This window comes from Panthera leo, chromosome B2 (assembly GCF_018350215.1).
Source record: "Panthera leo isolate Ple1 chromosome B2, P.leo_Ple1_pat1.1, whole genome shotgun sequence".
NCBI lineage: Eukaryota > Metazoa > Chordata > Mammalia > Carnivora > Felidae > Panthera > Panthera leo.
The window spans coordinates 54,322,502-54,346,496 of NC_056683.1; the positions used below are offsets into that span (position 1 = coordinate 54,322,502).

The following is a 23,995-nucleotide window of genomic DNA, read 5'->3' on the forward strand; positions in this document are numbered from 1 at the left end:
GGCTCAGTTGGTTAAGATCTGACTCTTGGTTTTGGCTCAGGTCATGATCTCACTGGTCATGGATTCAAGCCACATGTCAGGCTCCTCCCTGGCAGGGTGGAGCCTGCTTGGGATTCTTTTCTCTGCCCCTCCCCCTCTCGCATGCACTCTTGGTCTCTCTTTCAAAATAAACTTAAAAAAAAAAAAAGAAATTGGCAGAGTAGGAATTTGAAAGTATGTTGAATTTAAAATTTCTTTCATATTTTGACTTTCTTAATGATTTAGTACTCATATTAGGAATTATTTGAGATATCAGGATTTTTAAAAAAAATTTTGTGAAAGTACAGTATCTTTACTAGAATAGGAAAGTGTTTTATTGAATGAAGGCTTCTTTTAAAAATTTTAATTTCTTAAACCACATAAAATGTATTTCCTTTTAGATAAGTGATGAAGAGAGGAGTCTCCGAGAACATGAGATTATTGCTTCATCAACCTCTTCGAGTGCACCTAAGTCGGAGTTGGAGTTGGAGTCAGTTTATAAGGTACATAAACTTTTAAAATACTTCCTGGGTTTTGTTAAATATATCACATTGAGCTTTATATACGTATTTAATTAATACAGTTGTATAGCCTCTGGTCACTGTAGCTTCTCTCTGTCCTGTTCAGAATTCATTTTCACCCCACTGAGGGTGTGCCAACCCTTCTGTGCTGGGCTGTCCTCCTACATAGCCTACATACCCTTGTAACCTTGTTGGAACTCTGACCCTGCCAAGGCAGACCATTCTCTTCAAGAAATACTCTGCTCACAATGCTTAGGCTTTTACACGTCATGCTGAGTTGCACTGGCAGGAGTACTCTCCCCTCCTTGAAGTCTACTTGACTTCAACACTTCGTTCTGGATCACTGCTGTGTGATAGCCTTTTACATCACTCTTGGGCTCTGATGCCATGCTTGGACTGTCTTCTCCACCTGCACTCTTTCTTATTCTGTTTGGGCTATGATGCCATCTTCCTACTTGCTCTCTCATGGCAAGACCTTCTTTAACCTTCTCAGGTTCTGACCTCTTGAACCAGGCCACTTCTGCTGCCTTCTATTCCTCAGCACAGGTACCTACTTTGCTTGCACCCAGTGAACAGCTTTTGGACTGAATAATTCAGAAGGGGAAGGGGGAGAGCTGAAAGTGATTTTAAAATCTGACAGTTGTAACACTACAATTTCCTTTGAAAAGGATGTACTGATTATTGTTGGTGAGTGCCAGTAGTTTAAAATCCTGCTTCCACATGAGCTCCCTATTTAGGCTTCCGCCTTCTACTCGTTAGGCCACCATTCAGTAAGCTTCCCAAACTTAGAGTATGGGAATCAACATTTATTCCTCCCATACCACACATTTCCCATAACTCTGCCTTCACATCATTTTCTGCTTCTCCTTGGGCATTTTTATTTCCACTGTGACTACCTTAATCTAGAATCATGGAATATTGGAGCTAAAGAACCCCTAAGGGTCATTTATACCATCCCTTTCTCCCCTTCCCCCGTTTTGTAGATTTGGCCACCATGGTTTAGAAGCATTCATTAAATGTGTAGAAATCATAAGTCTGGTCAGTCACAGAACTTGGACTAGAACTCATGTTTCCAAACTATCCCCATCTCTTCCCTGCATCATTGAAATAAACCCTCTAACCTCTTCCTCTAATATGTTCTGTGTAAGTTGTTTGGTGCTGTGTCAGACACATACCACCCTGTAGAGCTGTTTGACTTCCCATATATGTCTGTCTTGTTTTCTCAACTATGTGATGAACTTTAGGACTGTGATGAACTTTAGTAACAGATCTGTTAAAACATGATTTGCTTATTGGGTGGTGGTATTGGATATATGGAAGAATCTTAGGCATATTGATTTAATTCCTCTAAAACTTGGGTGACTAGGCAATTTGGGGATTATTTCTTTCACCTGATTTTTTAACCTCATTTTTAAAAAGAAAAACTATATTGTAGAAAGAGGATGATTTTCAGTTTACTAATACCATATTCTGCTCATATCATAAAATTTTAGGGTAGGTCTTAGGATTTTAAAAAATCCAAGTGGAGTGGTATTTTTTTTTTTAAATGGTGTTTACTGGCAAATACTTCAGTAGCAGAACTGAACACTTACTATTTCCATTTCTTGGTATTGAGATTAGCTTTTCCAATATATTTTTCTGGAGAAAGAATGGAAACAGATGAAGAAATTTGGAATTACTTTAGTAATTTTCAGCACTGAACATATTGTATATAGATAATAGATGCAGAATAAAGTTGTGGAAAATGTCATATGAGGGGAATGCAATGTGCTTAGAGGGCTTGAGTTGAGAGTTTAAAATTCTGAGGATTTTAATTTGTAAATTCATGAGTTAAGAGTAAAATAATGCATACTAAGTTATTTTTCAAATCATCTACTCTGAAATGAGCACATTTTTGGCTGTCATCTCTTCCTAATGTTTATTGTTTAGCTTTAAAAAATAGATTTTTTTTTTTTTTTTTTTTTTAATCTGCTGGGACAAATGAATTTCTCGCAGGAAGTATTTTGTTTAGATTTAGTATGTATGAAGACTTAGGAGGATTTCATGACAGGTACCGACTTACTTTCCCTGTTTCACATGAATTCAGATCCCTTTTGCTGATGCTCTGGATTTGTTCCGAGGAAGGAAAGTCTATTTGGAAGATGGCTTTGCTTATGTACCACTTAAAGATATTGTGGCAATTGTCCTGAACGAATTTAGAGCCAAGCTGTCCAAGGCTTTGGCAGTAAGTATTTCACTTTATTTCTGTTTTTACTTTATGTCCACAGACACATGTTTTAATTATATACCCTTGGTAGTTTTGTTCTACACTTCTTAAGAAATAAGTTAATTTAATTTTTATAACAACATTCAAATTGCTTATGATGTACTGGTAATTCTGGAAGCACTAAGTTTTTATTTGTTACTGCCCATAATTAGTTTTCTTACTTATCTTTCTCATAGTAATACTAATAGTGAGCTGATTAATTTTGTGAGAAGCTTCTATGGGTTATGTCTGCAAGGTCATGCCTTTTTTCCTTGGAGATGCATTTCATATAAGGCCCTTCACATTTGTTGTGGCCTGTGGTGTATATAACACCTAGATTTCTGTCCTAAATTGGTATTTTGTGTCAGTAGAGGGTAATGTAGAAGAAAGTCTTTATATTAAGTAATAAAAACAGTGATATGTTAGGGCTGCAGTAAACAACCTGCTGAATGCAATTGGTGGTAGCTGTTTGAATAAATAACACGATCAGTGCTTTTCAATGGATTTGTTGCAAGTGTTACAATTAAGTGATAACATCTTAAAAAATATATATGTTTTGGTAGGGGCTCTGAACACCCCACTTAAATCACTGAGTTGCTCATCCAGACAGAAAATCAGTAAGAAACAGTGGCTTTGAATGACACATTGAACCAGATGGATATAACAGATTTGTTCAGAATATTCTATCCCCAAATAGCAGAATGCACATTCTTTTCAAGTGCACATGGAACAGTCTTCAGAATAGATCACATTAGGCCACAAAACAAGTTTCAACAAATTCCAGAAGATTGAAATCATGTCATGTCATACATTTTTTGGAGTCACAGTAATATAGAACTAGAAATCATCACAGAAAAACCTCGGAAAGAACACAAATACTTGGAGGTTACATACATGCTGCTAAATAATGAATGGGTCGACAAAGAAATAGGAAATCAAAAGATAACATGGAAACAAATGAAAATACAGTGCCCAAACTTAGGGGATGCAGCAAAAGCAGGTCTAAGAGGGAGGATAATAACAGTAGTGGTCAAGTCAAGAAGAACAAACAAAGCTGAAAGCCAGTAGAAGAAAGGGAATAATAAAGATTAGAGTGGAAAGAAGTGAAATAGAGACTAAAGAAACAATAGAACAGAACCAGAGCTGGTTCTTTGAAAAGATCAACAAAATTGATAAACTTTTAGCAAGACTCAAGAAAAAAAGAGCAAGGACTCCTATAAAATCAGAAAGGAAAGAAGTAACAACCAACACCACAGAAATATAAAGGATTGTAAGAGAATATTATGAAAAATTATATGCCACCAAATTGAACAACCTAGAAGGAACAGATGAATTCCTAGAAGCATTTAACCTTCCAAAACTGAAACATGAAGAAATAGAAAATTTGAGCAGACTCATTACTAGCAATTACATTGAATTGGTAATCAAAAAACTCGCAAAAAACAAAAGTCCAGGGACAGATGGCTTCACAGGCAAATTCTACCAAACATTTAAAGAAGAGTTAATACGTATTCTTCTCAAACTATTTCAAAACATAGAGGAGGAAGGAAAGCTTCGTTCATTTTATGAGGTCAGCATTACCCTCATACCAAAAGATACTACAAAAAAGTACTATAGGCCAATATCTCTGATGAACATAGATACAAAAATCTTCAACAAAATATTAGCAAACTGAATCCAACAATCCATTAAAAAAAATCATTCACCAGGATCAAGTTGGATTTCTTCCAGGTATGCAAGGGTGGTTTGATATTCACAAATCAATGTGATAAATCACATCAAAAAGAGGTAAAAACCATATGATTGTTTCAGTAGATGTAGAAAAAGCATTTGAGAAGTACAACATCATTCATCATTAAAACTCAGTAATACAGGTTTAGAGGGAACTTACCTCAACATAATAAAAGCCATATAACAACATAATACTCTGTGGTGAAAAACTGAGAACTTTTCCCTTAAGATCAGGAATGAGACCAGGATGTCCACTGTCCCTCTTTTATTCAGCGTAGTTTTGGAAGTCCTAGCCAGAGCAGTCAGACAAGAAAAAGAAATAAAAGATATCCAAAGTGGTAAGGAAGAAGTAAAAATTTTACTCTTTGCAGATGACGTGATACTGTATGTAGAAAATCGGAAAGATTCCGCTAAAAAACTACTAGAGCTGATAAATGAAATCAGGAAGGTCATAGGATATACAACTCATATTCAGAAATATTGCCTTTCTATACACTAATAATAAGTAGCTGAAAGAGAAATTAAGAAAACATTTTGTTTTAATTTTTTTTTTTTAACGTTTATTCATTTTTGAGAGACAGAGCGTGAGTGGGGAAGGGGCAGAGAGAGAGGGAGACACAGAATCCGAAGCAGGCTCCAGGCCCTGAGCTGTCAGCACAGAGTCTGACGCAGGGCTCGAACTCATGAACTGCAAGATCATGACCTAAGTTGAAGTTGGATCCTCAACCGTCTGAGCCACCCAGGCGCCCCAAGGAAACATTTCTGTTTATAATCATGCCCACATGCTGATATAGCTGAATTATACACATTTAGGTAATCTCAGTCAGTGATTAAAATGATTTATACCAGAAAATATACTTTTTAACTCCAAAGGAAAGGTTGGCCTATACTTCTAACTGTAATTAGTATAGCTTAAAAAGAGCCACATCACGTAAACTTGAAGTTCTGAATCAAGTACCAAAAAAGGTATTTGAAAAAACAAATCAGATAAAGTGTTTAGGAATAAACTGAACAACAGAAGTGAAAGACCTGTACTCTGAAAACTGTAAAACACTGATGAAAGAAACTGAAGATGACATCTACAAAGGGAAAGATATTCCATGTTCATGGATTGGGAGAACTAATACTGTTTAAATGTCCATTCTACCCAAAGAAATCTACAGAACTAATGCAATCCCTATCAAAATGCCAATAGCATTTTCCATAGAACTAGAACAAATAACCCTAAAATTTGTATGGAACTATAAAAGTCCCCGAATAGCCAATCTGAAGAAAGAGCAAAAAAAGAGGTGTCACAATCTCAGATTTCAAGGTAGACTACAAAGCTATAGTAAGCAAAACAGTCATATCCTGGCACAAAAATATAAATAATGATCAATGGAACAGAATAGAGAGTCAGAAATAAACTCATGCTTTGATGATCAATTAATCTATGACAAAGGAGGCAAGAATATGCAAGAGGAAAGTCTTTTCAGTAAATGTGAAAACTGGATAGCTACATGCAAAAGAATGAAACTGGACCAATTCCTTGCATGATATATAAAAATCAATTCAAAATGGATGAAGGACCTAAATGTGAGACCTGAAACCATAAAAGTACTGGAAGAAAACGGGCAGTAATGTCTTGGACATCAGCTGTAGGAACATTTCTCTAGGTAGTTTCCTTTGGCAAAGGAAAGGAAAGCAAAATTAAACTATTGGGACTACACCAAAATAAAAAGCTTTTGCAAAGCAAAGGAAACATTAACAAAACTAAAAGCCTTCCAAATGAGAGAGATTTGCAAATAATGTGTCTGATAAGGAGTTAATGTCCAGATGTATTAAGAACTTAATACAATTCAACACCAAAAAAATAATCTGATAAAAAATGGGCAAAGAATCTCAATAGACATTTTTCCAGAGAAGACATATAGATGGCCAAGAGATACATGAAAAGATGCCCAGCATCACTCATCATCAGGAAAATGCAAATTAAAACCACAATGAGATATCACCTCACGCCTGAGAGAATGGCTAAAACCCAAAACACAAGAAACAAGTATTGGCAAGGATGCAGAATAAAAGGAACCCTGTGCACTGTTGATAAGAATTCAAAGTTGTGCAGTCACTGTGGAAAACACCATAGAGTTTCCTCAAAAAATTAAAAATAGGATTACCATATGATCCAGCAATTCCACTACTATTTGCCCAAAGAATATGAAAACACTAATTCAAAAAGATATATGCACCCTTACATTTTGCTACATTATTTATAATAGCCAAAACATGGAAGTAACCTAACTGTCCATTGATAGATGAATGGGTAAAGAAGATGTACACATACACGAATATTATTCAGCCATGAAGAATGAAATCTTGCTATTTGCAACAACATGGATGGATATAAAGGGTATAATGCTAAGTGAAATAAGTCAGAGAAAGACAAATGCCATATGATTCCACTTAATGTGGACTTTAAGAAACCAAAGGAAAATAGAGACAAGAAGCAGGCTCTGAAATACAGAGAACTAATTGATGGTTACCAGAGGGAGGGTGGGTGGGGGTTATGTGAAATAGGCGAAGGGGATTAAGAGTATACACTAATCAAGATGAACATTGAGCAATATATAGAATTGTTATATCATTATATTGTACACCTGAAATAATATAACACTGTATGTTTATTATACTTGAATAAAAATACACATTTTGCAGTATTGTTGCCTTTTAATAGGAATTTAGTTTTTAAAAATACTATTTTTGGTACTTGGTGCAGAAGAGAACTTTAAAGTTGTGATGTTACTCTTTATACCTATACACACAGTAGAATGATAGGCCAACCTTTTCTTTTGAATTAAAAATTGTTATATTTTCTGGCATAAATAATTTTTATTACTGACCGGGGTTACCTAAACATGTATAATTCAGCTATTTCAGCATTTGCGAAGACTAAAATATTACCTGTGGTTTGACTGATAAGGCAGTTAATGAAACCACCTAGTATCATAGGTGTTAACTAACTTAAATCTTCTTTCTCTCTAATTCTGTATTTTTCATATTTAAAAAATCCTCAGTATAGTTGATGTTTTTAAGTAGTTTCTTTAGTTGTCTGTGACTTATGTTGGACCATCATCTATTTACAGATGAAGATAGTGTCTTTCACTGCTATGAATCTCTGTGGCAAACACTGATGTTTGCCTCCTGGTTGCCCATTCCCTTGTGTTATTATTACTGGTTTTGTTCACCCATTTTTCTCTCTGCTGACATTTTGGACAGCACTTCTTTGTGTGAAACAGCTGTATACTTTTCAGGATGTTGGGCATCTCTAGCTCTAATTTACTAAATGCTAATAGTGGCCCTCCCCAGTTCCCATGACAACCAAAAATATCATCGTACATTTGCAGAAAGCTTCTAGAGTATTGGTAACATCCCTGTGCTGATTTTGAAAAGTTTTGAAAAGATTTTGAAAAGGAAAGTTTTATTTTCTTTTTTTTTCTTCCAAATTGTTAGTCTGTGTACATAGTATATGTAATTTGGCTGAAAATTTGAATTGTTCGGGTGCTTCTGAAAGAAAGTTTTTCTTACTAATAAAAAATGGGCACATGCATATTTGCTATTCAGTTTTTTTTCAGTTTATCTTTCTAATAATTTAATGTAGAAAGGATATGTGCAGGTTTTTGCAAAGTTTATTTTTTTGTTTTGTGCAGAGGATGCAACCTCTAAATATACTGAGGTTAAGGACAAACTTTTTTTTTAAAGTTTATTTATTTTGAGAGAGAGAGGGAGAGGGGCAGAGAGAGAGGGAGAAAGAAATCCTAAGCAGGCCTACACTGACAGCACAGAGCCTGCTATGGGGCTTTGAACCCAAGAACCATTAGATCGTGACCTGAGCCAAAACCAAGAGTGGGATGCTTAATTCACTTAGCCACCCATGTGTCCCAAGGGCAAACTCTTTAAGTTCTTAAGTTAGTGATATCTTTATTTTTTTCAGCAAATTGCATTTAAGTTTTGTATCTTGTTGGTAAAAAATACAGCATATGGGGGTACCTGTGTGGCTCAGTTGGTTAAGCTTCTGACTCTCGATCTCACGGTTCATGAGTTTGAGCCCTGCATCAGACTTTGCAATGACAGCTCAGAGATTTCTCTCTGCTTGGGATTGTTTCTATCTCCCTGTCACTCTACCCCTCCCTTGATTGCACTCTCTCTTTTTCTCTCTCTCAAAATAAATAAATACACATTAAAAACATACGTAACATATGAACTTTGAATTCCTTTCTGTTGCTTCCCTCCTGCTTATTCTTTTCTCCCCCCGAAATAACTTTTAAACAAAATTGATAATCTTTTACAATTTTGAAATTGCAATTCAAAAACAGTTGCAAGTAAAAAACTAGCTTTTTGCCACAGCCATTTGAGAATAAGTTCCCAACCTGATGTCTCATTACCCCCCAGTACTTTAGGGTGTAATTCTTATAAACAAAGATGTTCTCCTATATAACCACAGTTCACCTTTCAAAATAAGCACATTAGCACCAATACATGACTACCAGCTAATCCTCAGACCCCATTCAAGTTTCACAGTTGCCTCTATCATGTCCTTTATTTCAGAAGGATCCAATCTTCTATTGCATGTATTATTTAGTTATGTCTCTTTAGTCTGTCTGGAACAGGTTCTTAGTTTCGACTTTTATGACTTTGTTGCTTTTGAAGAAAATAGGCTAGTTATTTTGTAGAATATTTCTGTTGGGATTTGTTTGATGTTTCTGCATGTTAAGATTCAAGTTATACATCTTGAGCAGGAATATCATAAAACTGGTGATATGCTGTTTTTATTGGATCCTGTTAGGTAATCCACGATTTTGATTCATCTCAATTCTGATTGACTTAGTGTATTTTCTCATTCTGTTGTTGAGAGACATTTGGTTTTGTTTTCTTTCTTTTCGTTATTACTAATACTGCTGCTCCGAACATTCTAGGACATTTTTGGAAAACACAGTTCTGTTGTTATATGCCTAGGATTGGAAATGTAGGGTAAATAGGGTATGTCCATGTTCCACTTTAGTGGATTCTGACTTAATTTTAATGAATTTGTCCTATAGATAGTTACCGTAGTCCCATCTTGTACCACCTTCTGCTTGCTCATGACACTCCAGCCATACTGGCCTTTTTTATTCTGCAAAAGTGCCATGATTGTCTCCTGCCTAAAACACATTTTCCTCTGTATTTGTTCAGCTGGCTCCTTCATGTTAGATATAATATTGTTATTGTTTATTTCTTTGGTAATTGTCTACCTCCACTACAAAATAAGCTTTATAAAAAAAAATTTCATCTATCTATCTTGTTAAGTACTGTGTCCCTAGTACCCAAAACAATATGTGGGTAAACAGAAAGTTATTAAAAAAAATAAACTATTAACTGAAAGAACTGGCCAAAGCTTCTAAAATTGTTATGTGAGGCAAAGAAATATATCTTTCCTTCATTCTTTTTCCCCTAACTAGTTATCAATTCATTGTATCTCAGCTCCTAATTCAACCTTTATGCCTCCTCTGTAACCGGACCCTAATATAATTTTTAATATTTGCTCAGTTTAAAAAAAATATAAATCCCTTGATAATGCAACTCCTTAAAAAGATACAGTTAGGGACGCCTGGGTGGCTCAGTCAATTAAGCATCCACCTCTTGATTCAGCTCAGGTCATGATCTCATGGTTGTGAGATTGAGCCCCGTGTCAGGCTCCACACTAAGCTCTCTCCCTCTCTCTCTGCCCTTCTCCCTCACTTGTGCTCTCTCTCTAAAATAAAAAAAAAATGGTATTAATTTATTAATATATACTGTTATTAAGCGTTATATAATGTCCAGCTTACAATTTTGTCCATTCAACAAGCATTTTTTAAACATGTCAGGTTTACTATATAAGTGCCTTGGTACTAAGGGAGATGGGAAATTTATGAGACAGGGCTTTGACCCTTAAGAACTATCTTATCTAGTAGGGGGAGCTAAAGTGTGTACATTAAAGACTCAGTGACTAGGTTGGTAATGGGGATTGTCCTGATAGTTTTGTCCCCTCAACACAGGGAATTTTGAGAAAGGATGGAATTGACGTTGGCTTTAGGTGATTTGCTATAGGGAGATGAACAGTTTGCAGAGAGCAGTAAAGCTAAATGATTGGGTTGCTGGAATGTCTGGGCTGTGTTTGGGGACTGGTTAGTGGTTTGTTTGCTTAGATTTAATGCCTGTGATGAATAGTAGAAGATAAACTGTAGCAATGCATATCACTAGGCTAAGGAGTTTGAGTTTTAGTCTGTATGCTAATGGTTTCCAGACATTTTTGGTATACTCCCTGTTAAAATATCACACATCTTTAATGTACAGATGTAGATATTAGAAAAGGGTGCTTTTAAAAAAGAATTAGAAGAAAATAGGAATAGATATTTAATAATTTCTTTCCCTATCTCAGTAGGTCATCTTTCATTATCCATTTTGGAAACAATACTGATAAATTGCTGGTGTTACCATTGGAGATGTGTTTTAGCAATAGGAATGTAAGAGCTGTTTGAGAGAGAAAATGATTTTTGTATTGGGCGTGTTGAATTTCTTGGACTAATAGGGTGTTCTAGTAAATCTGGGTTGAAACTTAGAAGAGTGCTTGGAGACAAAGACATTGATTTGGGAGTCACACATGGTTGTGAAGTTTTTGAACATGAAATAGTGGGTTCAATTTCTAAGGAGTAAAGAATAAAGAGAGAAGAGGATCAAATACCAAACGATTTCAAGGTTGGGTGTGGGGATCAGTCAGGTGCTATGAGTTGGATACCACAAATGAACAAATCAGTCTTGGCTTTTTTCACCAATTGTATTTTACTTTACAAAATGAGACTTTTGGCACCATTCACAGAATAAGATTCAGTAACAGTTATTTTCTTGTCTTAGTGAAATATTCTAGATTTTTGATAGAAAGGTTTTACTCACTGAGGAAAATCAGTAATGTATATGAAAGTGCTTTTTTTAAAAGTTGCAAAGTGCTGTATATTTTTTAGATACTCATTTGAAGGGTTTAGTTCTTGGGAAGAATAGTATTTTAAGAGGTTTTGACTTTTCTTTTTATTTCCCCCAATAGTGCTTAGTGCAGTTTTGCATTTTGTGTTTATGGAAATTATTGGTGGCAAGAATTTTAATGAACCACTTATTTCACGTTTTCTTTGCTTTTTGCCAGGAAATGTTAGCGGTACATATACACAGATTTCTTTAGAGCAGGAAAGGATTTTAGAGCTGTGTGGTAATAATTTGTGCTTTCTTGCCCCGATTCTTGGTGACTAGAAGGCAAACTCTAAGTTTATAGATATCAGTGGGCATGCTTTCTTGTCCTATTATGTATGGTAGTACTTTAGTGCAATGCTTTCTTATTATGAGAGGCTCTCAGTAAATACCAGCAATGTCTCTTCATTTTGCCCGTGAAAGGTTAGCCTCACAAAGGGTGAATGGTTTATCAGAATTCATTCAGCTAATTAGTAAAGGACCCAGGTCTCCCCAAGCTCGTTAAGTCCAGTAGCCTTCCTTTTTGCTACACTTTTTTGCCTCTCCCCGGCCCAGTCAAATACCTCTGCCCTTCTACTGCTTTCTCTCACTTGCCCTCAATAAATATTTTCATTACGTGTTTTAAATGTAGAATTCACCAGGGTAGAGATCGAGCCATACTCTACTTCTCCATTGTAGGCATTGTGCTGTATTCAGCTTAATTATCTTTGAAGCCTGTCACAGTGCCTTGTGCAGAAAAGGTCCTCAGGATCTTATGAAGTACCTTGTGAGAACTGCCTGTTTATATTTTCTCTGGCTATATCGAGGAAGCTAAAGTTAAATTGAGGTTGCACTTTAGTGTACGGTTTATAAAAGAATGAAATCTTGATAATGTGTTAAGTGCAACTGTTTATAACCTCAAAACACTTCTGAAGAACTCCTTCAGTTGGCTGCAGTAGTTAACTCTTTTGACGGTTTTCCTCTGGAGTATGTAAGATATGAATTTTGTATTTTGTTTAGAAACTCTCATGATGCAGCATAAACCAGGCTTAAACTCTAGCCACCTTGAGAATAGCAGCTTCATTCTTCATAGTTGGACTCTCTAGAGTAATTCTTAGGTTACTATTTTTGTGGTCACCTCTTGTCCTCTGTGCACCCTACCTACCCCCAGTCACAGAAAAGATCCCTCCTACACTCTTTCATAAGTACTCCTGTTTCTCAGGTCATTTATCATATTTAAGAATTATAGTTACCCATTTTAAGGCTGTAGCCTAGATTGGTTAGAAAATGCCATAAATTTATGCCATTATTTATGGTTTACTTATTATTTTTTTGCTCAGCTGCATTGCTTTAACTGATATCTGAGTATACTGAAATACAGATTTTTATACTTGTGATGAGAAAATATCAACAGATTCAGTTGCTAGGAAACAGCTGAATACTGAAATAGGTTTTTTTGGGGGGGGGGTACTTGTAAATTCAAATCTTTGACATTTTTACTCTCTTAGAGCAAAAATTTATTCAGTCACTGCAAGGAAAGACGCATCACCTGTTAGTTTTCCAATTTTTAAAAATATGAAGTATTTTTATATTTTATTTATTTTTTAATTTTAATTCCAGTTAGCTGACATATAGCATACAGTGTTATATTTAGTTATCCAGTTTAAAAAATTTGCACAAGGGAGCTCGGAATATGAAAAATGTTTGAGGATTGATTAGATGTTTAGAGTGTAATTTGTAACAGTGACTGGGCATTGAAAAGTACTGATTAGACAATTTGGAATTTTAGTGGTTTTTTTAAATGCTTGCTTTATTTATTTATTTATTTTTGTTTATTTATTTTTGAGAGACAGAGAGAGATAGAGGAAAAGCAGAGGAGGGGCAGAGAGAGAAGGAGACACAGAATCTGACACAGGTTCCAGGATCTGTGCTGACAGCCCCAATGTGGGGCTCGAACTCACAAACCATGAGATTATCAACTGAGCCGAAGTCAGATGTTTAACCAACTGAGCCACCCAGGCGCCCCAATGTTTTATTTATTTTTGAGAGAGAGAGAGAGCATAAACAGGGGAGATGCAGAGAGAGAGGAGAACAGAGGATCTGAAGCGGGCTCTGTGCTGACAGCAGAGAGCCTGATATGGGGCTTGAGCTCAGGAACCATGAGATCATGACCTGAGCCGAAGTTAGATGCTCAATGGACTGAACCACCAAGTTGCTCCTGAATTTTAGTTTTCTTAAAGGTTTGAGTCATCATTAATGAAAGAATGAGAATGGGAGGGAGATACATATAAAACATACACACACAGGACACAGGATTTAACCAAAGTAAAATATTATATTAATTAAACCAACTTTGGTAGAAGTAGGATTGGCTGCATCCTGTATTTGCTCTTTTACCTATAATGCTTAACATATGTGCCAGATAAAGTAAATATTAAAAATAAGTATTTATTTATAATCAGGTTGGCTTTCTTTTATAACTAGATGTCATTTAATTTTGTGATAGTTATGTAATGTTTACAAAAAGATTTTTATTCACATTCAGTACGTTTTCTTGAGTGTTCACCTTTGGCCAGGCAAAAACACAGGTATGATTAAGCTTTAGGGTGCTCAGAAAGTGTGAGAGGGAGCAGCAGTGGGAGAGGGATATAAATGGCCATGTTACACTGTGGTCAGTAAAAGCAAAAGTACAGAGGTTGCATAGAAAAGAGAGGGATGAATTAGTGTGGAGATCTCAGAGTTTCAAAGAAAATGTCAACTCTGGTCTGGATTTTGCAGAGCTCTTTCTTAGATATGAACAATTCCTTGACCTTGTCTTTTTTTGGGGAGTAGAAGTAGGGGATGGTAAATGAGGCTGCTGTTATTTTTCTTCATTTTTTTAAGTTCCCTCTTTGTCCATACCCATGGCTGACAACAAACCCTGGCATTTCTCATCCTGCCCACTCCATTCAGGCAGACGAGTACTGTCCATATACAGTTTCTAATTTCTGTACCTTCAAATTTCACTGCTTGTCTATTTAGTTGCACACATATATTTGAGGAACTAGTCAGGGAGTGCAGAATCCATCTTCTGATTTACATGCATTGTGAATCTTCTGCCTCAGAAATAAAAATCTTATTAAGGCTTTACATCTTTAGCTAAGTGATACAGAACCCTGTGAACTCAGGCAGCATATACACTAAAATTGGGGTGGTGTGGAAAATGTTATCTAGAATGTTCTAGGAAGCATTGTGTAAGTTCAGAGCACTTCAGATAAAACATCATTTTCATATTTGATGTTCAAATAAAAACATCAAATGAAAATTGTTCTAGACTCGTTGATACTAGAAGTAATCAAGGAATGATAGAATTGAGAATAACTAAATGCACAGGTTTGGTTTCCCCTACATTTTTAAGGAGGCATTAACAGTAGGAATAAATGTTTTATGAGCCTCTTGCTATTTGTATAAAATCCTTTTTGTTTTTATCATTTTATACTTTTAGGGTACATTTTAAACCTTGATTATTAGGTGACTTTGTGTCTTTATACCTACATTTTAAATTATAAACTTAGCAGAATTATGAAACTTGAGTAATATGGAAAGCATTGAAGCTGTGGTTTAAGAGCAGTTATGGCTCTTCTTTATGAAACTATGATTTTGTCCACATACAATACTATATTTGTTGAGTTGCAAAACAGGTGAGCAGTGTCAGTGAGCTTACTAAATTGAGCTTGAATGAGGTAATGATCTAGAAAATAGAGAACTGAAACTGGAAGAAGGTACAGAAGACGGATTTCTTTGTCATAAATTTGAAAACAGAAGAATAGCAAGCAAGATTGCTAACCAGAATGTTATCTTCTATAGCCATTCCATAAAAAATCTGACGGTTATCACATTGACTATGAAAGGCTAAAATAATGAAAGAAGATGAAATAGTATTCAATCTTTGAGGAAAAAAACAAACTAATACAGTTTTGGATTTTGGCAGGACAAAATCCCCTGTAATCCCAAAGAAAGAGAATAACAATTTGCATTTATAGTCTATTCTTCCAAGTAGCTTAAAGCTTTGTAAGTACATTTTCATTAGTCCTTCAGACTACTTTTGAGTTTTGTTTAAAATATTAAGAAGGAAATCATCTCTACTTCTTGAGGATGGCTCAAAAAATTGTGTACTGAAGGTCCTAGAAATTACTTCTTTATCTTGATAATTTCAGTGTTTTATGTGTTTCCAATTTGATTTCTTAACACTTTGACTAAGGGATTTATTCTTCAGCAAATATTTATCAATTGCACGCTGTAGGTTGGGCCTACGGCAGGGTACAATATTTTCAAACTGTATTTTCCCCTTGTATGATGTAGTGTGGAATCATATTTCTTTTCAGAGGTCAAGAGCCTCTGAACTTTACTTACTTCAGCTGGAGAACTGGCTTGCTGGGTTATGTGATTGTCGTAGTGGTGATGGAGGCAGGTTTCTAAGTTTTTTAAGCACTTACTCTATACCAGACACTGTTTAATTTGTTATATATACTACGATTTAATCCTGTCAGTAACATTATGAAGTGGTTATTAATAGCATGGTTTTTGCAGATGAGGAGACTGAGGCTTTAAAAGGTTGAATAACTTCTCCAGGACCCCAGTGCTGGTTAGTTGCTGAGCCAGAATTACAGGCCAGTCCACCTGAATCCATAATTTCTCTGCTCGTGATCTTTAATGATATCTTTCTCTGTGGGAAGTGACACTAGTAGGATTCTTTTTTTCCTTTTCCTTTTGGATGAGTGTAGATGAGCATAAAGGTGTCAGTCAGCCCATGACTACAGAGTAATGGCAGAATTGGGAATTTACCGGTTAGAAATACCTTAAACCAGTTAAATATCTTAAACTCCTCACGTAGGAGTTATTTTTCTTACTCACCTTGAGATAGGTGTTTGCTCACTATACTGCAATGGCTTAACAGTGTCAGGGTGTGCTTTTTAAATCCTCTTAATACTTTTCCTCACGATTATTGTCTTTCAGTTGCAGGATTCATGGCTGCTTAGCTTCGGTTTTCTTGTGTTTGTTAGGAAGATCGGCTACTTCTGCTCCTCTTCATCAGAGAAGCAAGAGGAGCAAATGTTTTCTTAGAATTGTATCCTTTGCTATTCTTCTCTAGCAAATTCTATTTATTTCTCTAGCCAGAGCTGTGTTTCATGGCCTCTTTTGTTTTGGAGGGCACATGCTTTATTTCTTCAGCCCCTTTTGGTAGAAGCAGGCCAGGGAGTAAGGGATTGATTGAATTAGCCTGCCTACGTGTTTGCCACAAGATTGATCAGTTCTGCTGAATTTAGGCGAGATGAAACAAATTAATATTGGTATAATGGCAAAATGATCATCACAATAAGTCTAGTTACCGTATATAGTTACAAGGTTTTTTTCTCTTAGGATGAGAACTTTAAGCTCTCTAGTCTCTTAGGGAAGAGGACCTCATAACTGTGTACCTGGTGGGCATGAACTGTATTCTGCACTGCATGGTGGGTAGTACCAGGAGTTGGTACTGTTGCTGATGAGTAACTGGAACATACCTTTAGGTTTGGGTGAAAGGGCTGGTCATCTTCAGCAAGTTGTGAATAAAGGACAAGGCTTTGGAGGAAGAGGAACTTGGACTTTATTTTTGAGAAAAACTGGATTGAGAGAGAGAAACTAAAATCAAGAATGTGTTGAATTCTTGGGGCGCCTGGGTGGCTCTGTTGGTTAAGTGTTGGACTTCCGCTCATGTCATGATCTCATGGTTGGTGAGTTCAAGCCCCACATCCGGCTCTGTGCTGACAGCTCAGACCCTGGAGCCTGCTTCAGATTCTGTGGCTCTCTCTCTGCCCCTCCCCCACTCATGTGCTGTCTGTCTCTCTCAAAAATAAATAAACATTAAAAAAGAATCTTTTTTAAAAAAAGAATGTGTTGAATTCTTGGGTAGTTTGTGTATTTCTGGGGCTCACTAATAAATTACTAGCCAGTCCTCCCCCCCCCCCCCCCCCCCCCCCGTTTTTAGCAGGTGTTTTTGAAATGAACATGTAGGCCTTATTCTTATCGTTTGAATCACTAAATTCAGACTGATTAGTCTCTTGAGTGATGGAGTGAGGGTAAGTCACACTATCCATTTACTCTTGGGAATGGATAGGTGCTGATCATTTCTGCTGTCGTGTCCCCAGTTGACAAGTATGGCTGTAGAAGGTGGACTGGGAAGGAAGAAAAGCGCCCTCTTCGCTCACCAGTGCAAAGGGAAAGTCTGCGGACAGTGAAGGATGTTGCAGCAAATGCAAGATTATTGTCATTCACTTTGTTGGGTCTCAGTGCCTGGCAGGTGACAAGGTAGCCCTTAGCTGTATAAGTTTCCCCTCACTTTAAAAAATAAGTTCCTTTCTTTATGGTTCTTTTATGGTAGATTGTTCTGTTGAATGAGGTCCCTTAATTCATTGTTGTTTTAGATTTTAGAACAGGCATTTTGTAGTGTCTTTGTTGTGTGTCTGTGTGAGAGAGAAAGAGAGGGAGGGAGGGCGAGAGGAGAAGGAGAGAGAAAATACGTATTTTTTATCAGCTTAATCTTGGATGCAAAAACTTAAGTAGATAATCCTAATTGTTCAAACCTTCTGTCTGAGTTACACTGAGATTCTGACTCCCACTTTCCCTACTCATCCTACAGCGTATCCATCCCATGTCTTACATGCCCTATACTCATTTTTTTATTATCACTTACATACTCCATGAACTTTGAACCTGATGTCTTGTGTCTCTCATTTATATTTTTCCTAGTTTTTTTATTGTAAAATACACATGACATAAAATTTACTGTCTTAACCATTTTTAAGCATACAGTGTAGTGGTATTAAGTGCATACATACTGTTGTACAGCCATCACCACGATCCATCTCTAGAACTTTATCTTGCAAAACTGAAACTGTACGCATTAAACAGTAACTTCCCATTGCCCCTAGTTCCCAATGCCTGGCAACCACCATTCTACTTCCTTCCCCCCCCCCCCCCCCCCCTTTTCTCCCCATCCTCAGCCTCTGGTAAGCATTGTTCTACTCACTGTCACTCGAATTTCGCTTAATTTTTTTTTTAAAAAGGTTTCACATATAAGTGAGATTATTCAATATTTGCCTCTCTTTTCCTGGCTTATTCATTTAGCATAATGCCTCAGGAGTCATTCATGTTGTTACCAATGGCAGGATTCACTTCTTTCTTTAAGGCAGAAAAATATTCCAGTGTGTGTGTGTGTGTACATATAAACATACATACACAGAACATTTTCTCTTTCCATTCATCTGTTAACAGACTTTTACATTGTTTCCATAATTTTGCTATTGTGAATAATGCTGCAGTGAACATGGGAGTGCAGATGTATTTTCAAGATAGTGAGTTTATTTCCTTTTTTGATTTGAATGTGGTGTTTTTTTTTTTGTTTTACCTCCAAGTTATTTAAATTCCAGTTAGTTAAGGTATAATGTAATATTGGTTTCAGTATAGAGTTTAGTGATTCATTACTTACATGTGACACTTGGAGCTTACCACAAGGGTCTTCCTTAATGCCCATCACCTATTTAACCCATCTGTCTGCTCCCCTCCCCTCCAAGTAACCATCAGTTTGTTCTCTATCGTTAAGAGTCTGTGTGTTGGTTTGCCTCTCTTCCCCCCCTCCCACCCCTACGTTCATCTGTTTTGTTTTTTGAATTCCACATATGAGTGAAATCATATGGTATTTGTCTTTCTCTGACTGACTTACTTAGCTTAGCATAATACTCTCTAGCTCCATCCATGCCATTGCAAATGGCAAGATTTCAGTCTTCTTGTTGGCGGAGTAATAGTCCATATCTATACACACCATATCTTCTTTATCCATTCATTAGTTGACAGACATTTGAGTTCTTTCCATAATTTGGATATTGTTGACTATGCTCCTGTAAACATTGGGGTGCATGTATCCCTTTGAATTAGTACTTTTGTATCCTTTGGGCCAATACTTAGTGCAATTGCTGGATCATAGGGCAGTTCTGTTTTTTGAGGAACTTCTGTACTGTTTTCCAGAATGGCTGCACCAATTTGCATTCCAACCAACAGTGTAAGAGGGTTCCCCTTTTGGAATGTGTCTTTGACAGTAGACTACCTGTCATCTTTATAAGATTTTGTAAGAAAACTTACTCTTTTCCCATAATGTGAGTTTAATATATTCTTTGAAAATGCACTTTTTTTTTGGTCCCTCTTAACTCTTTAGTCATATTTCTAGTTGTGTGTTTCTTTCCTTTTTCTTGTATCTTAATTATTTTACTTTCTCTCAGTGATAAATAAAGCAAGGCAAGGTGGAAAGTGAGGTGTGGAAGAATTTATTAGTAAATAACACTTAGTCTTTAGTTGAGTAAAATGAAGTATTTATGTTAATATTATTTAATGAAAATGTGAGAAATACAGGAAAAAGTTGTTTAGTGTATTTACTGTAGGGCTTTGTATCTACCATATTTTATTTTGGGATTCTGTTGCATTAATTTGTTTAAATGTTTCCCCTGTATCACACTTTTCCATACTTTCTGTCCTTATTGTTTCCTAGTTAGTATTTGGTGTATAGATTGTACTTGAAACATGTTGGCCTGAATATTGTCAATGTTTTCCTCAACGGTTTCTTAAATTTGCCTTGAAAGAAGTATTAATATATATAGTATATTATATATATTAACTATCAGTAAGGGATATATTAATATATAATTATAGAACAATTTATCTCAATAAATATATTGTTAATATTTCTTAAAAGAAATATCAGGGGCACCTGGCTGGCCTGATCACTAAAGCATGCAACCCTTGATCTTGAGGTTGTGACTTTGAGCCCCCAAGTTGGATGTAGAGATTATTACTTAAAATCTTAAAAAAAAGAAATATCAATATAATAAGACCTGCACTGGCAGGAGGAAAGTTATCAGTATGGCACAGTAAAGTATGCTGTTCAGGTAAGATGGTAAATAAGATGCAACTTTGCAGACGAAATTGCATAATAAGTTATATGAGAGAATAAATTAAGGATATGGAATCAGCTGAGAAGTAGATTTTATTGCACTTTGTAAAGTATAAAGGAAGAAGAAAGTCATAGTTTATAATCTACAATATATTTTAAATTATTGAAGCTGTAATTGACTTTTGAAGATACTGCAGTTTCATCAATGGGAAAATTGTACCTGGTTCTGATTTGTATGGCAGGTAAATGTCCAGTGAGGAAAGCACTTATGTACTCATCTTGCAACTGTGGAAACCCATGTGGGTTCTTTTTCTGTTTCCAGTGGTGAACCATAGTTGTGTTTCTTATTGCTTGGTCACAACTTTTCTTTTTTTATTGTGGTTTTGTGGCCCAATATAATTTATAATTCTCCACTTCATGTTGTAATTTCTGTATGTACCATTGCTAAAAGTACATAATGCATGAGTGCTGTTTAAAAAAAAAAAAATAACAATGTATGAATCGTGCTTGTTATTGGACTAGCCAACAATTTGACATTTATTTTGGCGCCAGTACGTTCTCAGCTTCTGAGAATACCATATATTTGAACTCATCATTTTATTTAGAAAGAAGAAATCAGTATTAAATAGAATATTTTTAGTGTCTTTAAAAAAATATGATTATGGGACTTTTAAGGTTTCATATAGTGTCAGATGATTCAGCTACACTCTTGGCTGGTTGTTTATTATGTTATTAGAATACTTCACATTTTGGATTTAATTCATAATTCAGTGTTGGACATTAATATATGGTTCAGTGTGTAAACACGCATGCATTTACATACACTCTCCAATTTTACTTTTTAAACTGTTTCACTCATGGCTCTGCTATTATTGTTATATTGTTATGGTGAGCAAGATTAACAACTTCTGGGAAAATTCAACCAAGAAGGCAGTAATAGGTAGTTTGCTTTAAAGTACCTTAGGTCTATTGGGCAGAACACCTTCAGTTAAGATATAATAATGTCTTTTGGGGCATCTGGGTGACTCAGTAGGTTAAGTGTCCTACTTCGGCTCAGGTCATGATCTCGCACTTTGTGGGTTTGAACCCTGCCTCAGCCTTTGTGCTGACAGCTCAGAGCCTGGAGCGTGCTTTGGATTCTGTCTCCCTTGCTGTCTGCTCCTCCGCCGTTCTCTCTCTCTCTCTCTCTCTCTCTCTGTCTCTGTCTCTTTCTCTCTCTCAAAAATAAATAAATAAATAAAACATTAAAAAAAGAGATAACGTCTATTATGTAAATATGTAATTCTTTATTAAAGAAACATCCAAATGTTGATTATATTTTACTTTTGGTAGAGAAGACTTAATTTAAGAATTAGGAGAAAATAGGGAAGCCTGGGTGACTCAGTGTTAAGCATTTGACCCTTGATTTAGGCTCAGGTCATGATCTCATGGTTTGTGGGTTTGGGCCCCGCTTCAGGCTCTGTGCTGCCAGTATGGGGCCTACTTGGGATTCTCTCTCTGTCTCTCTCTCTCTGCCCCTCACTTGCTCTCTTTCTCTTTCTCTCAAAATGGGTAAATGAACTTAAAAAAAAATTAGGAGAAAGTTGAGTGTCATAGTTTAAGTTCTACACCTTTTTTCCTTCTACTGTAAACTTTGTTAATAGAAAAGTGTTCTGTCCTTTATATGTATTGCAGGCTATTTTCTCTTTCTGGGTCATCCTCTGGAAATTGTTAAAACTCCTATTCCCAGGTGTGTGTGTGTCCCTAAGGGAACAATGTCAGTTATCCTCTTTGCTCTTATTAGTCTGTTTGCTTTAACTGTGCTTAGTAGTTCTCTTTAAGGCCATCCTTGGCCTCTGAGGCATTGAAACTGACATTTTGTTAAGAAATGTCTCACAGTGGGGCCTCCTTTTCAGCAGCTGGGCCCCAATTCACTTAAGAATCCCTCACTCTTGGTTTTGTAATCTTGTTCTTTAAGGATCAGATCTACTTTTCCCATGACTATCAAACAGAATAGAAGCTATTTGAAATAAGAGTATAGGTTTTTTGACTTGTTAAAGATTTGTAGTGTACTATAGCAAAGACTAGAATTACATATGACCACATTATACCTTAGGTTAGTAATAATATGCAGGTTATTTTTTAAATGTTTAAGACCCTATTTTATTCTTTTTTATTTTATTTTATTTTATTTATTTATTTATTTATTTATTTATTTATTTATTTTTTTTAAATGTTTATTTATTTTTGAGACAGAGACAGAGCATGAACGGGGGAGGGTCAGAGAGAGAGGGAGACACAGAATCCGAAGCAGGCTCCAGGCTCCCAGCTGTCAGCACAGAGCCCGACGTGGGGCTCGAACTCACAGACCGTGAGATCATGACCCGAGCTGAAGTCAGACGCCCAACCGACTGAGCCACCCAGGCGCCCCTATTCTTTTTTAATACTTGTTTCTCGTTTTCTTATTATGATTGGGACTGTGCTTTTTGTTTGTATTATGTTTGCATTTTTAAACCAACTTTATCGAGGTATACATTATATACATGAAATTTAAGTGTACTGTTGGATGACATATTTATGTGGTTGTGTAACCATCATCACAATCAAGATATATAGAATTTTCATCACCCCCCTAAAATTCCCTATTCCCTTTAGCAGTGAATCCCCTTCTTGTACCACTGGCCCTGGGCAAACATTCATCTGTTTTCTATAATGATAATTTTGTCTGGTTAGAATTTCATATAAATTGAATCATACAGAATGTATTTTTTTGTGTTTGGCTTTTGTTTGATCTTGATTATGTTTTTAATAATCATCTGTGTCATTTCATGTATTAGCAATTTATTTTTTTATTGTTGCATAATCCAATTTATGAATGCTCCACAGTTTATCTCATTCCCATTTGATGGACACTTAGATTATTTCTAGTTTTTGGTTATTATGAATAAAACTGCTGTGAACATTTGGATAAATACCTATGAGTGGTATTGCTGGGATGGATGGTAAGTAAGTTTAAGGTTTGTTCAATTTTATGAGAAACTTCTAAACTATTTCCAAAGTGCCTAGACTCTTTTTGCATTCCCACCAGTAGTATATGAGTTCCAGTTACTTTAGAACCTTGCCAAAAGTTGGTATTGTAAGAGTTGTAAATTTCAAACATTCTAGAGGGTGCATGATGATATCTTACTGTTCTTTTAATTTATCTAATGATGAATGATGTTGAATATATTTTCAGTCCTTATTTGTGATTCATCAATTTCCTTTGGTAAAATGTCTTGTTCATATTTTTTCCCATTTTATTTATATATATATATATATATATATATTTTTTTTTTTTTTTTTTTTTTTGAGAGAGAGAGACCAAGAACGAGTGGGGGAAGGGCAGAGAGAGAGGGAGACAGAATTTGAAGCAGGCTCCAGGCTCTGAGCTGTCAGCACGGAGCCCGACATGGGGCTCGAACTCAGGAAGCGTGAGATCATGACCTGAGCTGAAGTCAGATGCTCAACTGACTGAGCCACCCAGGCACCCCTGTTTTCCCATTTTAGAGATTG

General features: G+C 36.0%; 1 protein-coding gene across 3 annotated transcripts in view; it reads left to right on the top strand.

Moving 5' to 3' along the window:
• PRIM2 (DNA primase subunit 2) overlaps positions 1-23,995 on the top strand; it is a 343,826-nt gene that overhangs the window by 56,318 nt on the left and 263,513 nt on the right. For all 3 annotated transcript variants that reach the window (XM_042939107.1, XM_042939108.1, XM_042939109.1), the window contains 2 exons: positions 420-521; positions 2,626-2,763. In XM_042939107.1, the coding sequence (XP_042795041.1) occupies positions 420-521; positions 2,626-2,763 (240 nt within the window). The remainder of the gene's footprint in view (positions 1-419; positions 522-2,625; positions 2,764-23,995) is intronic.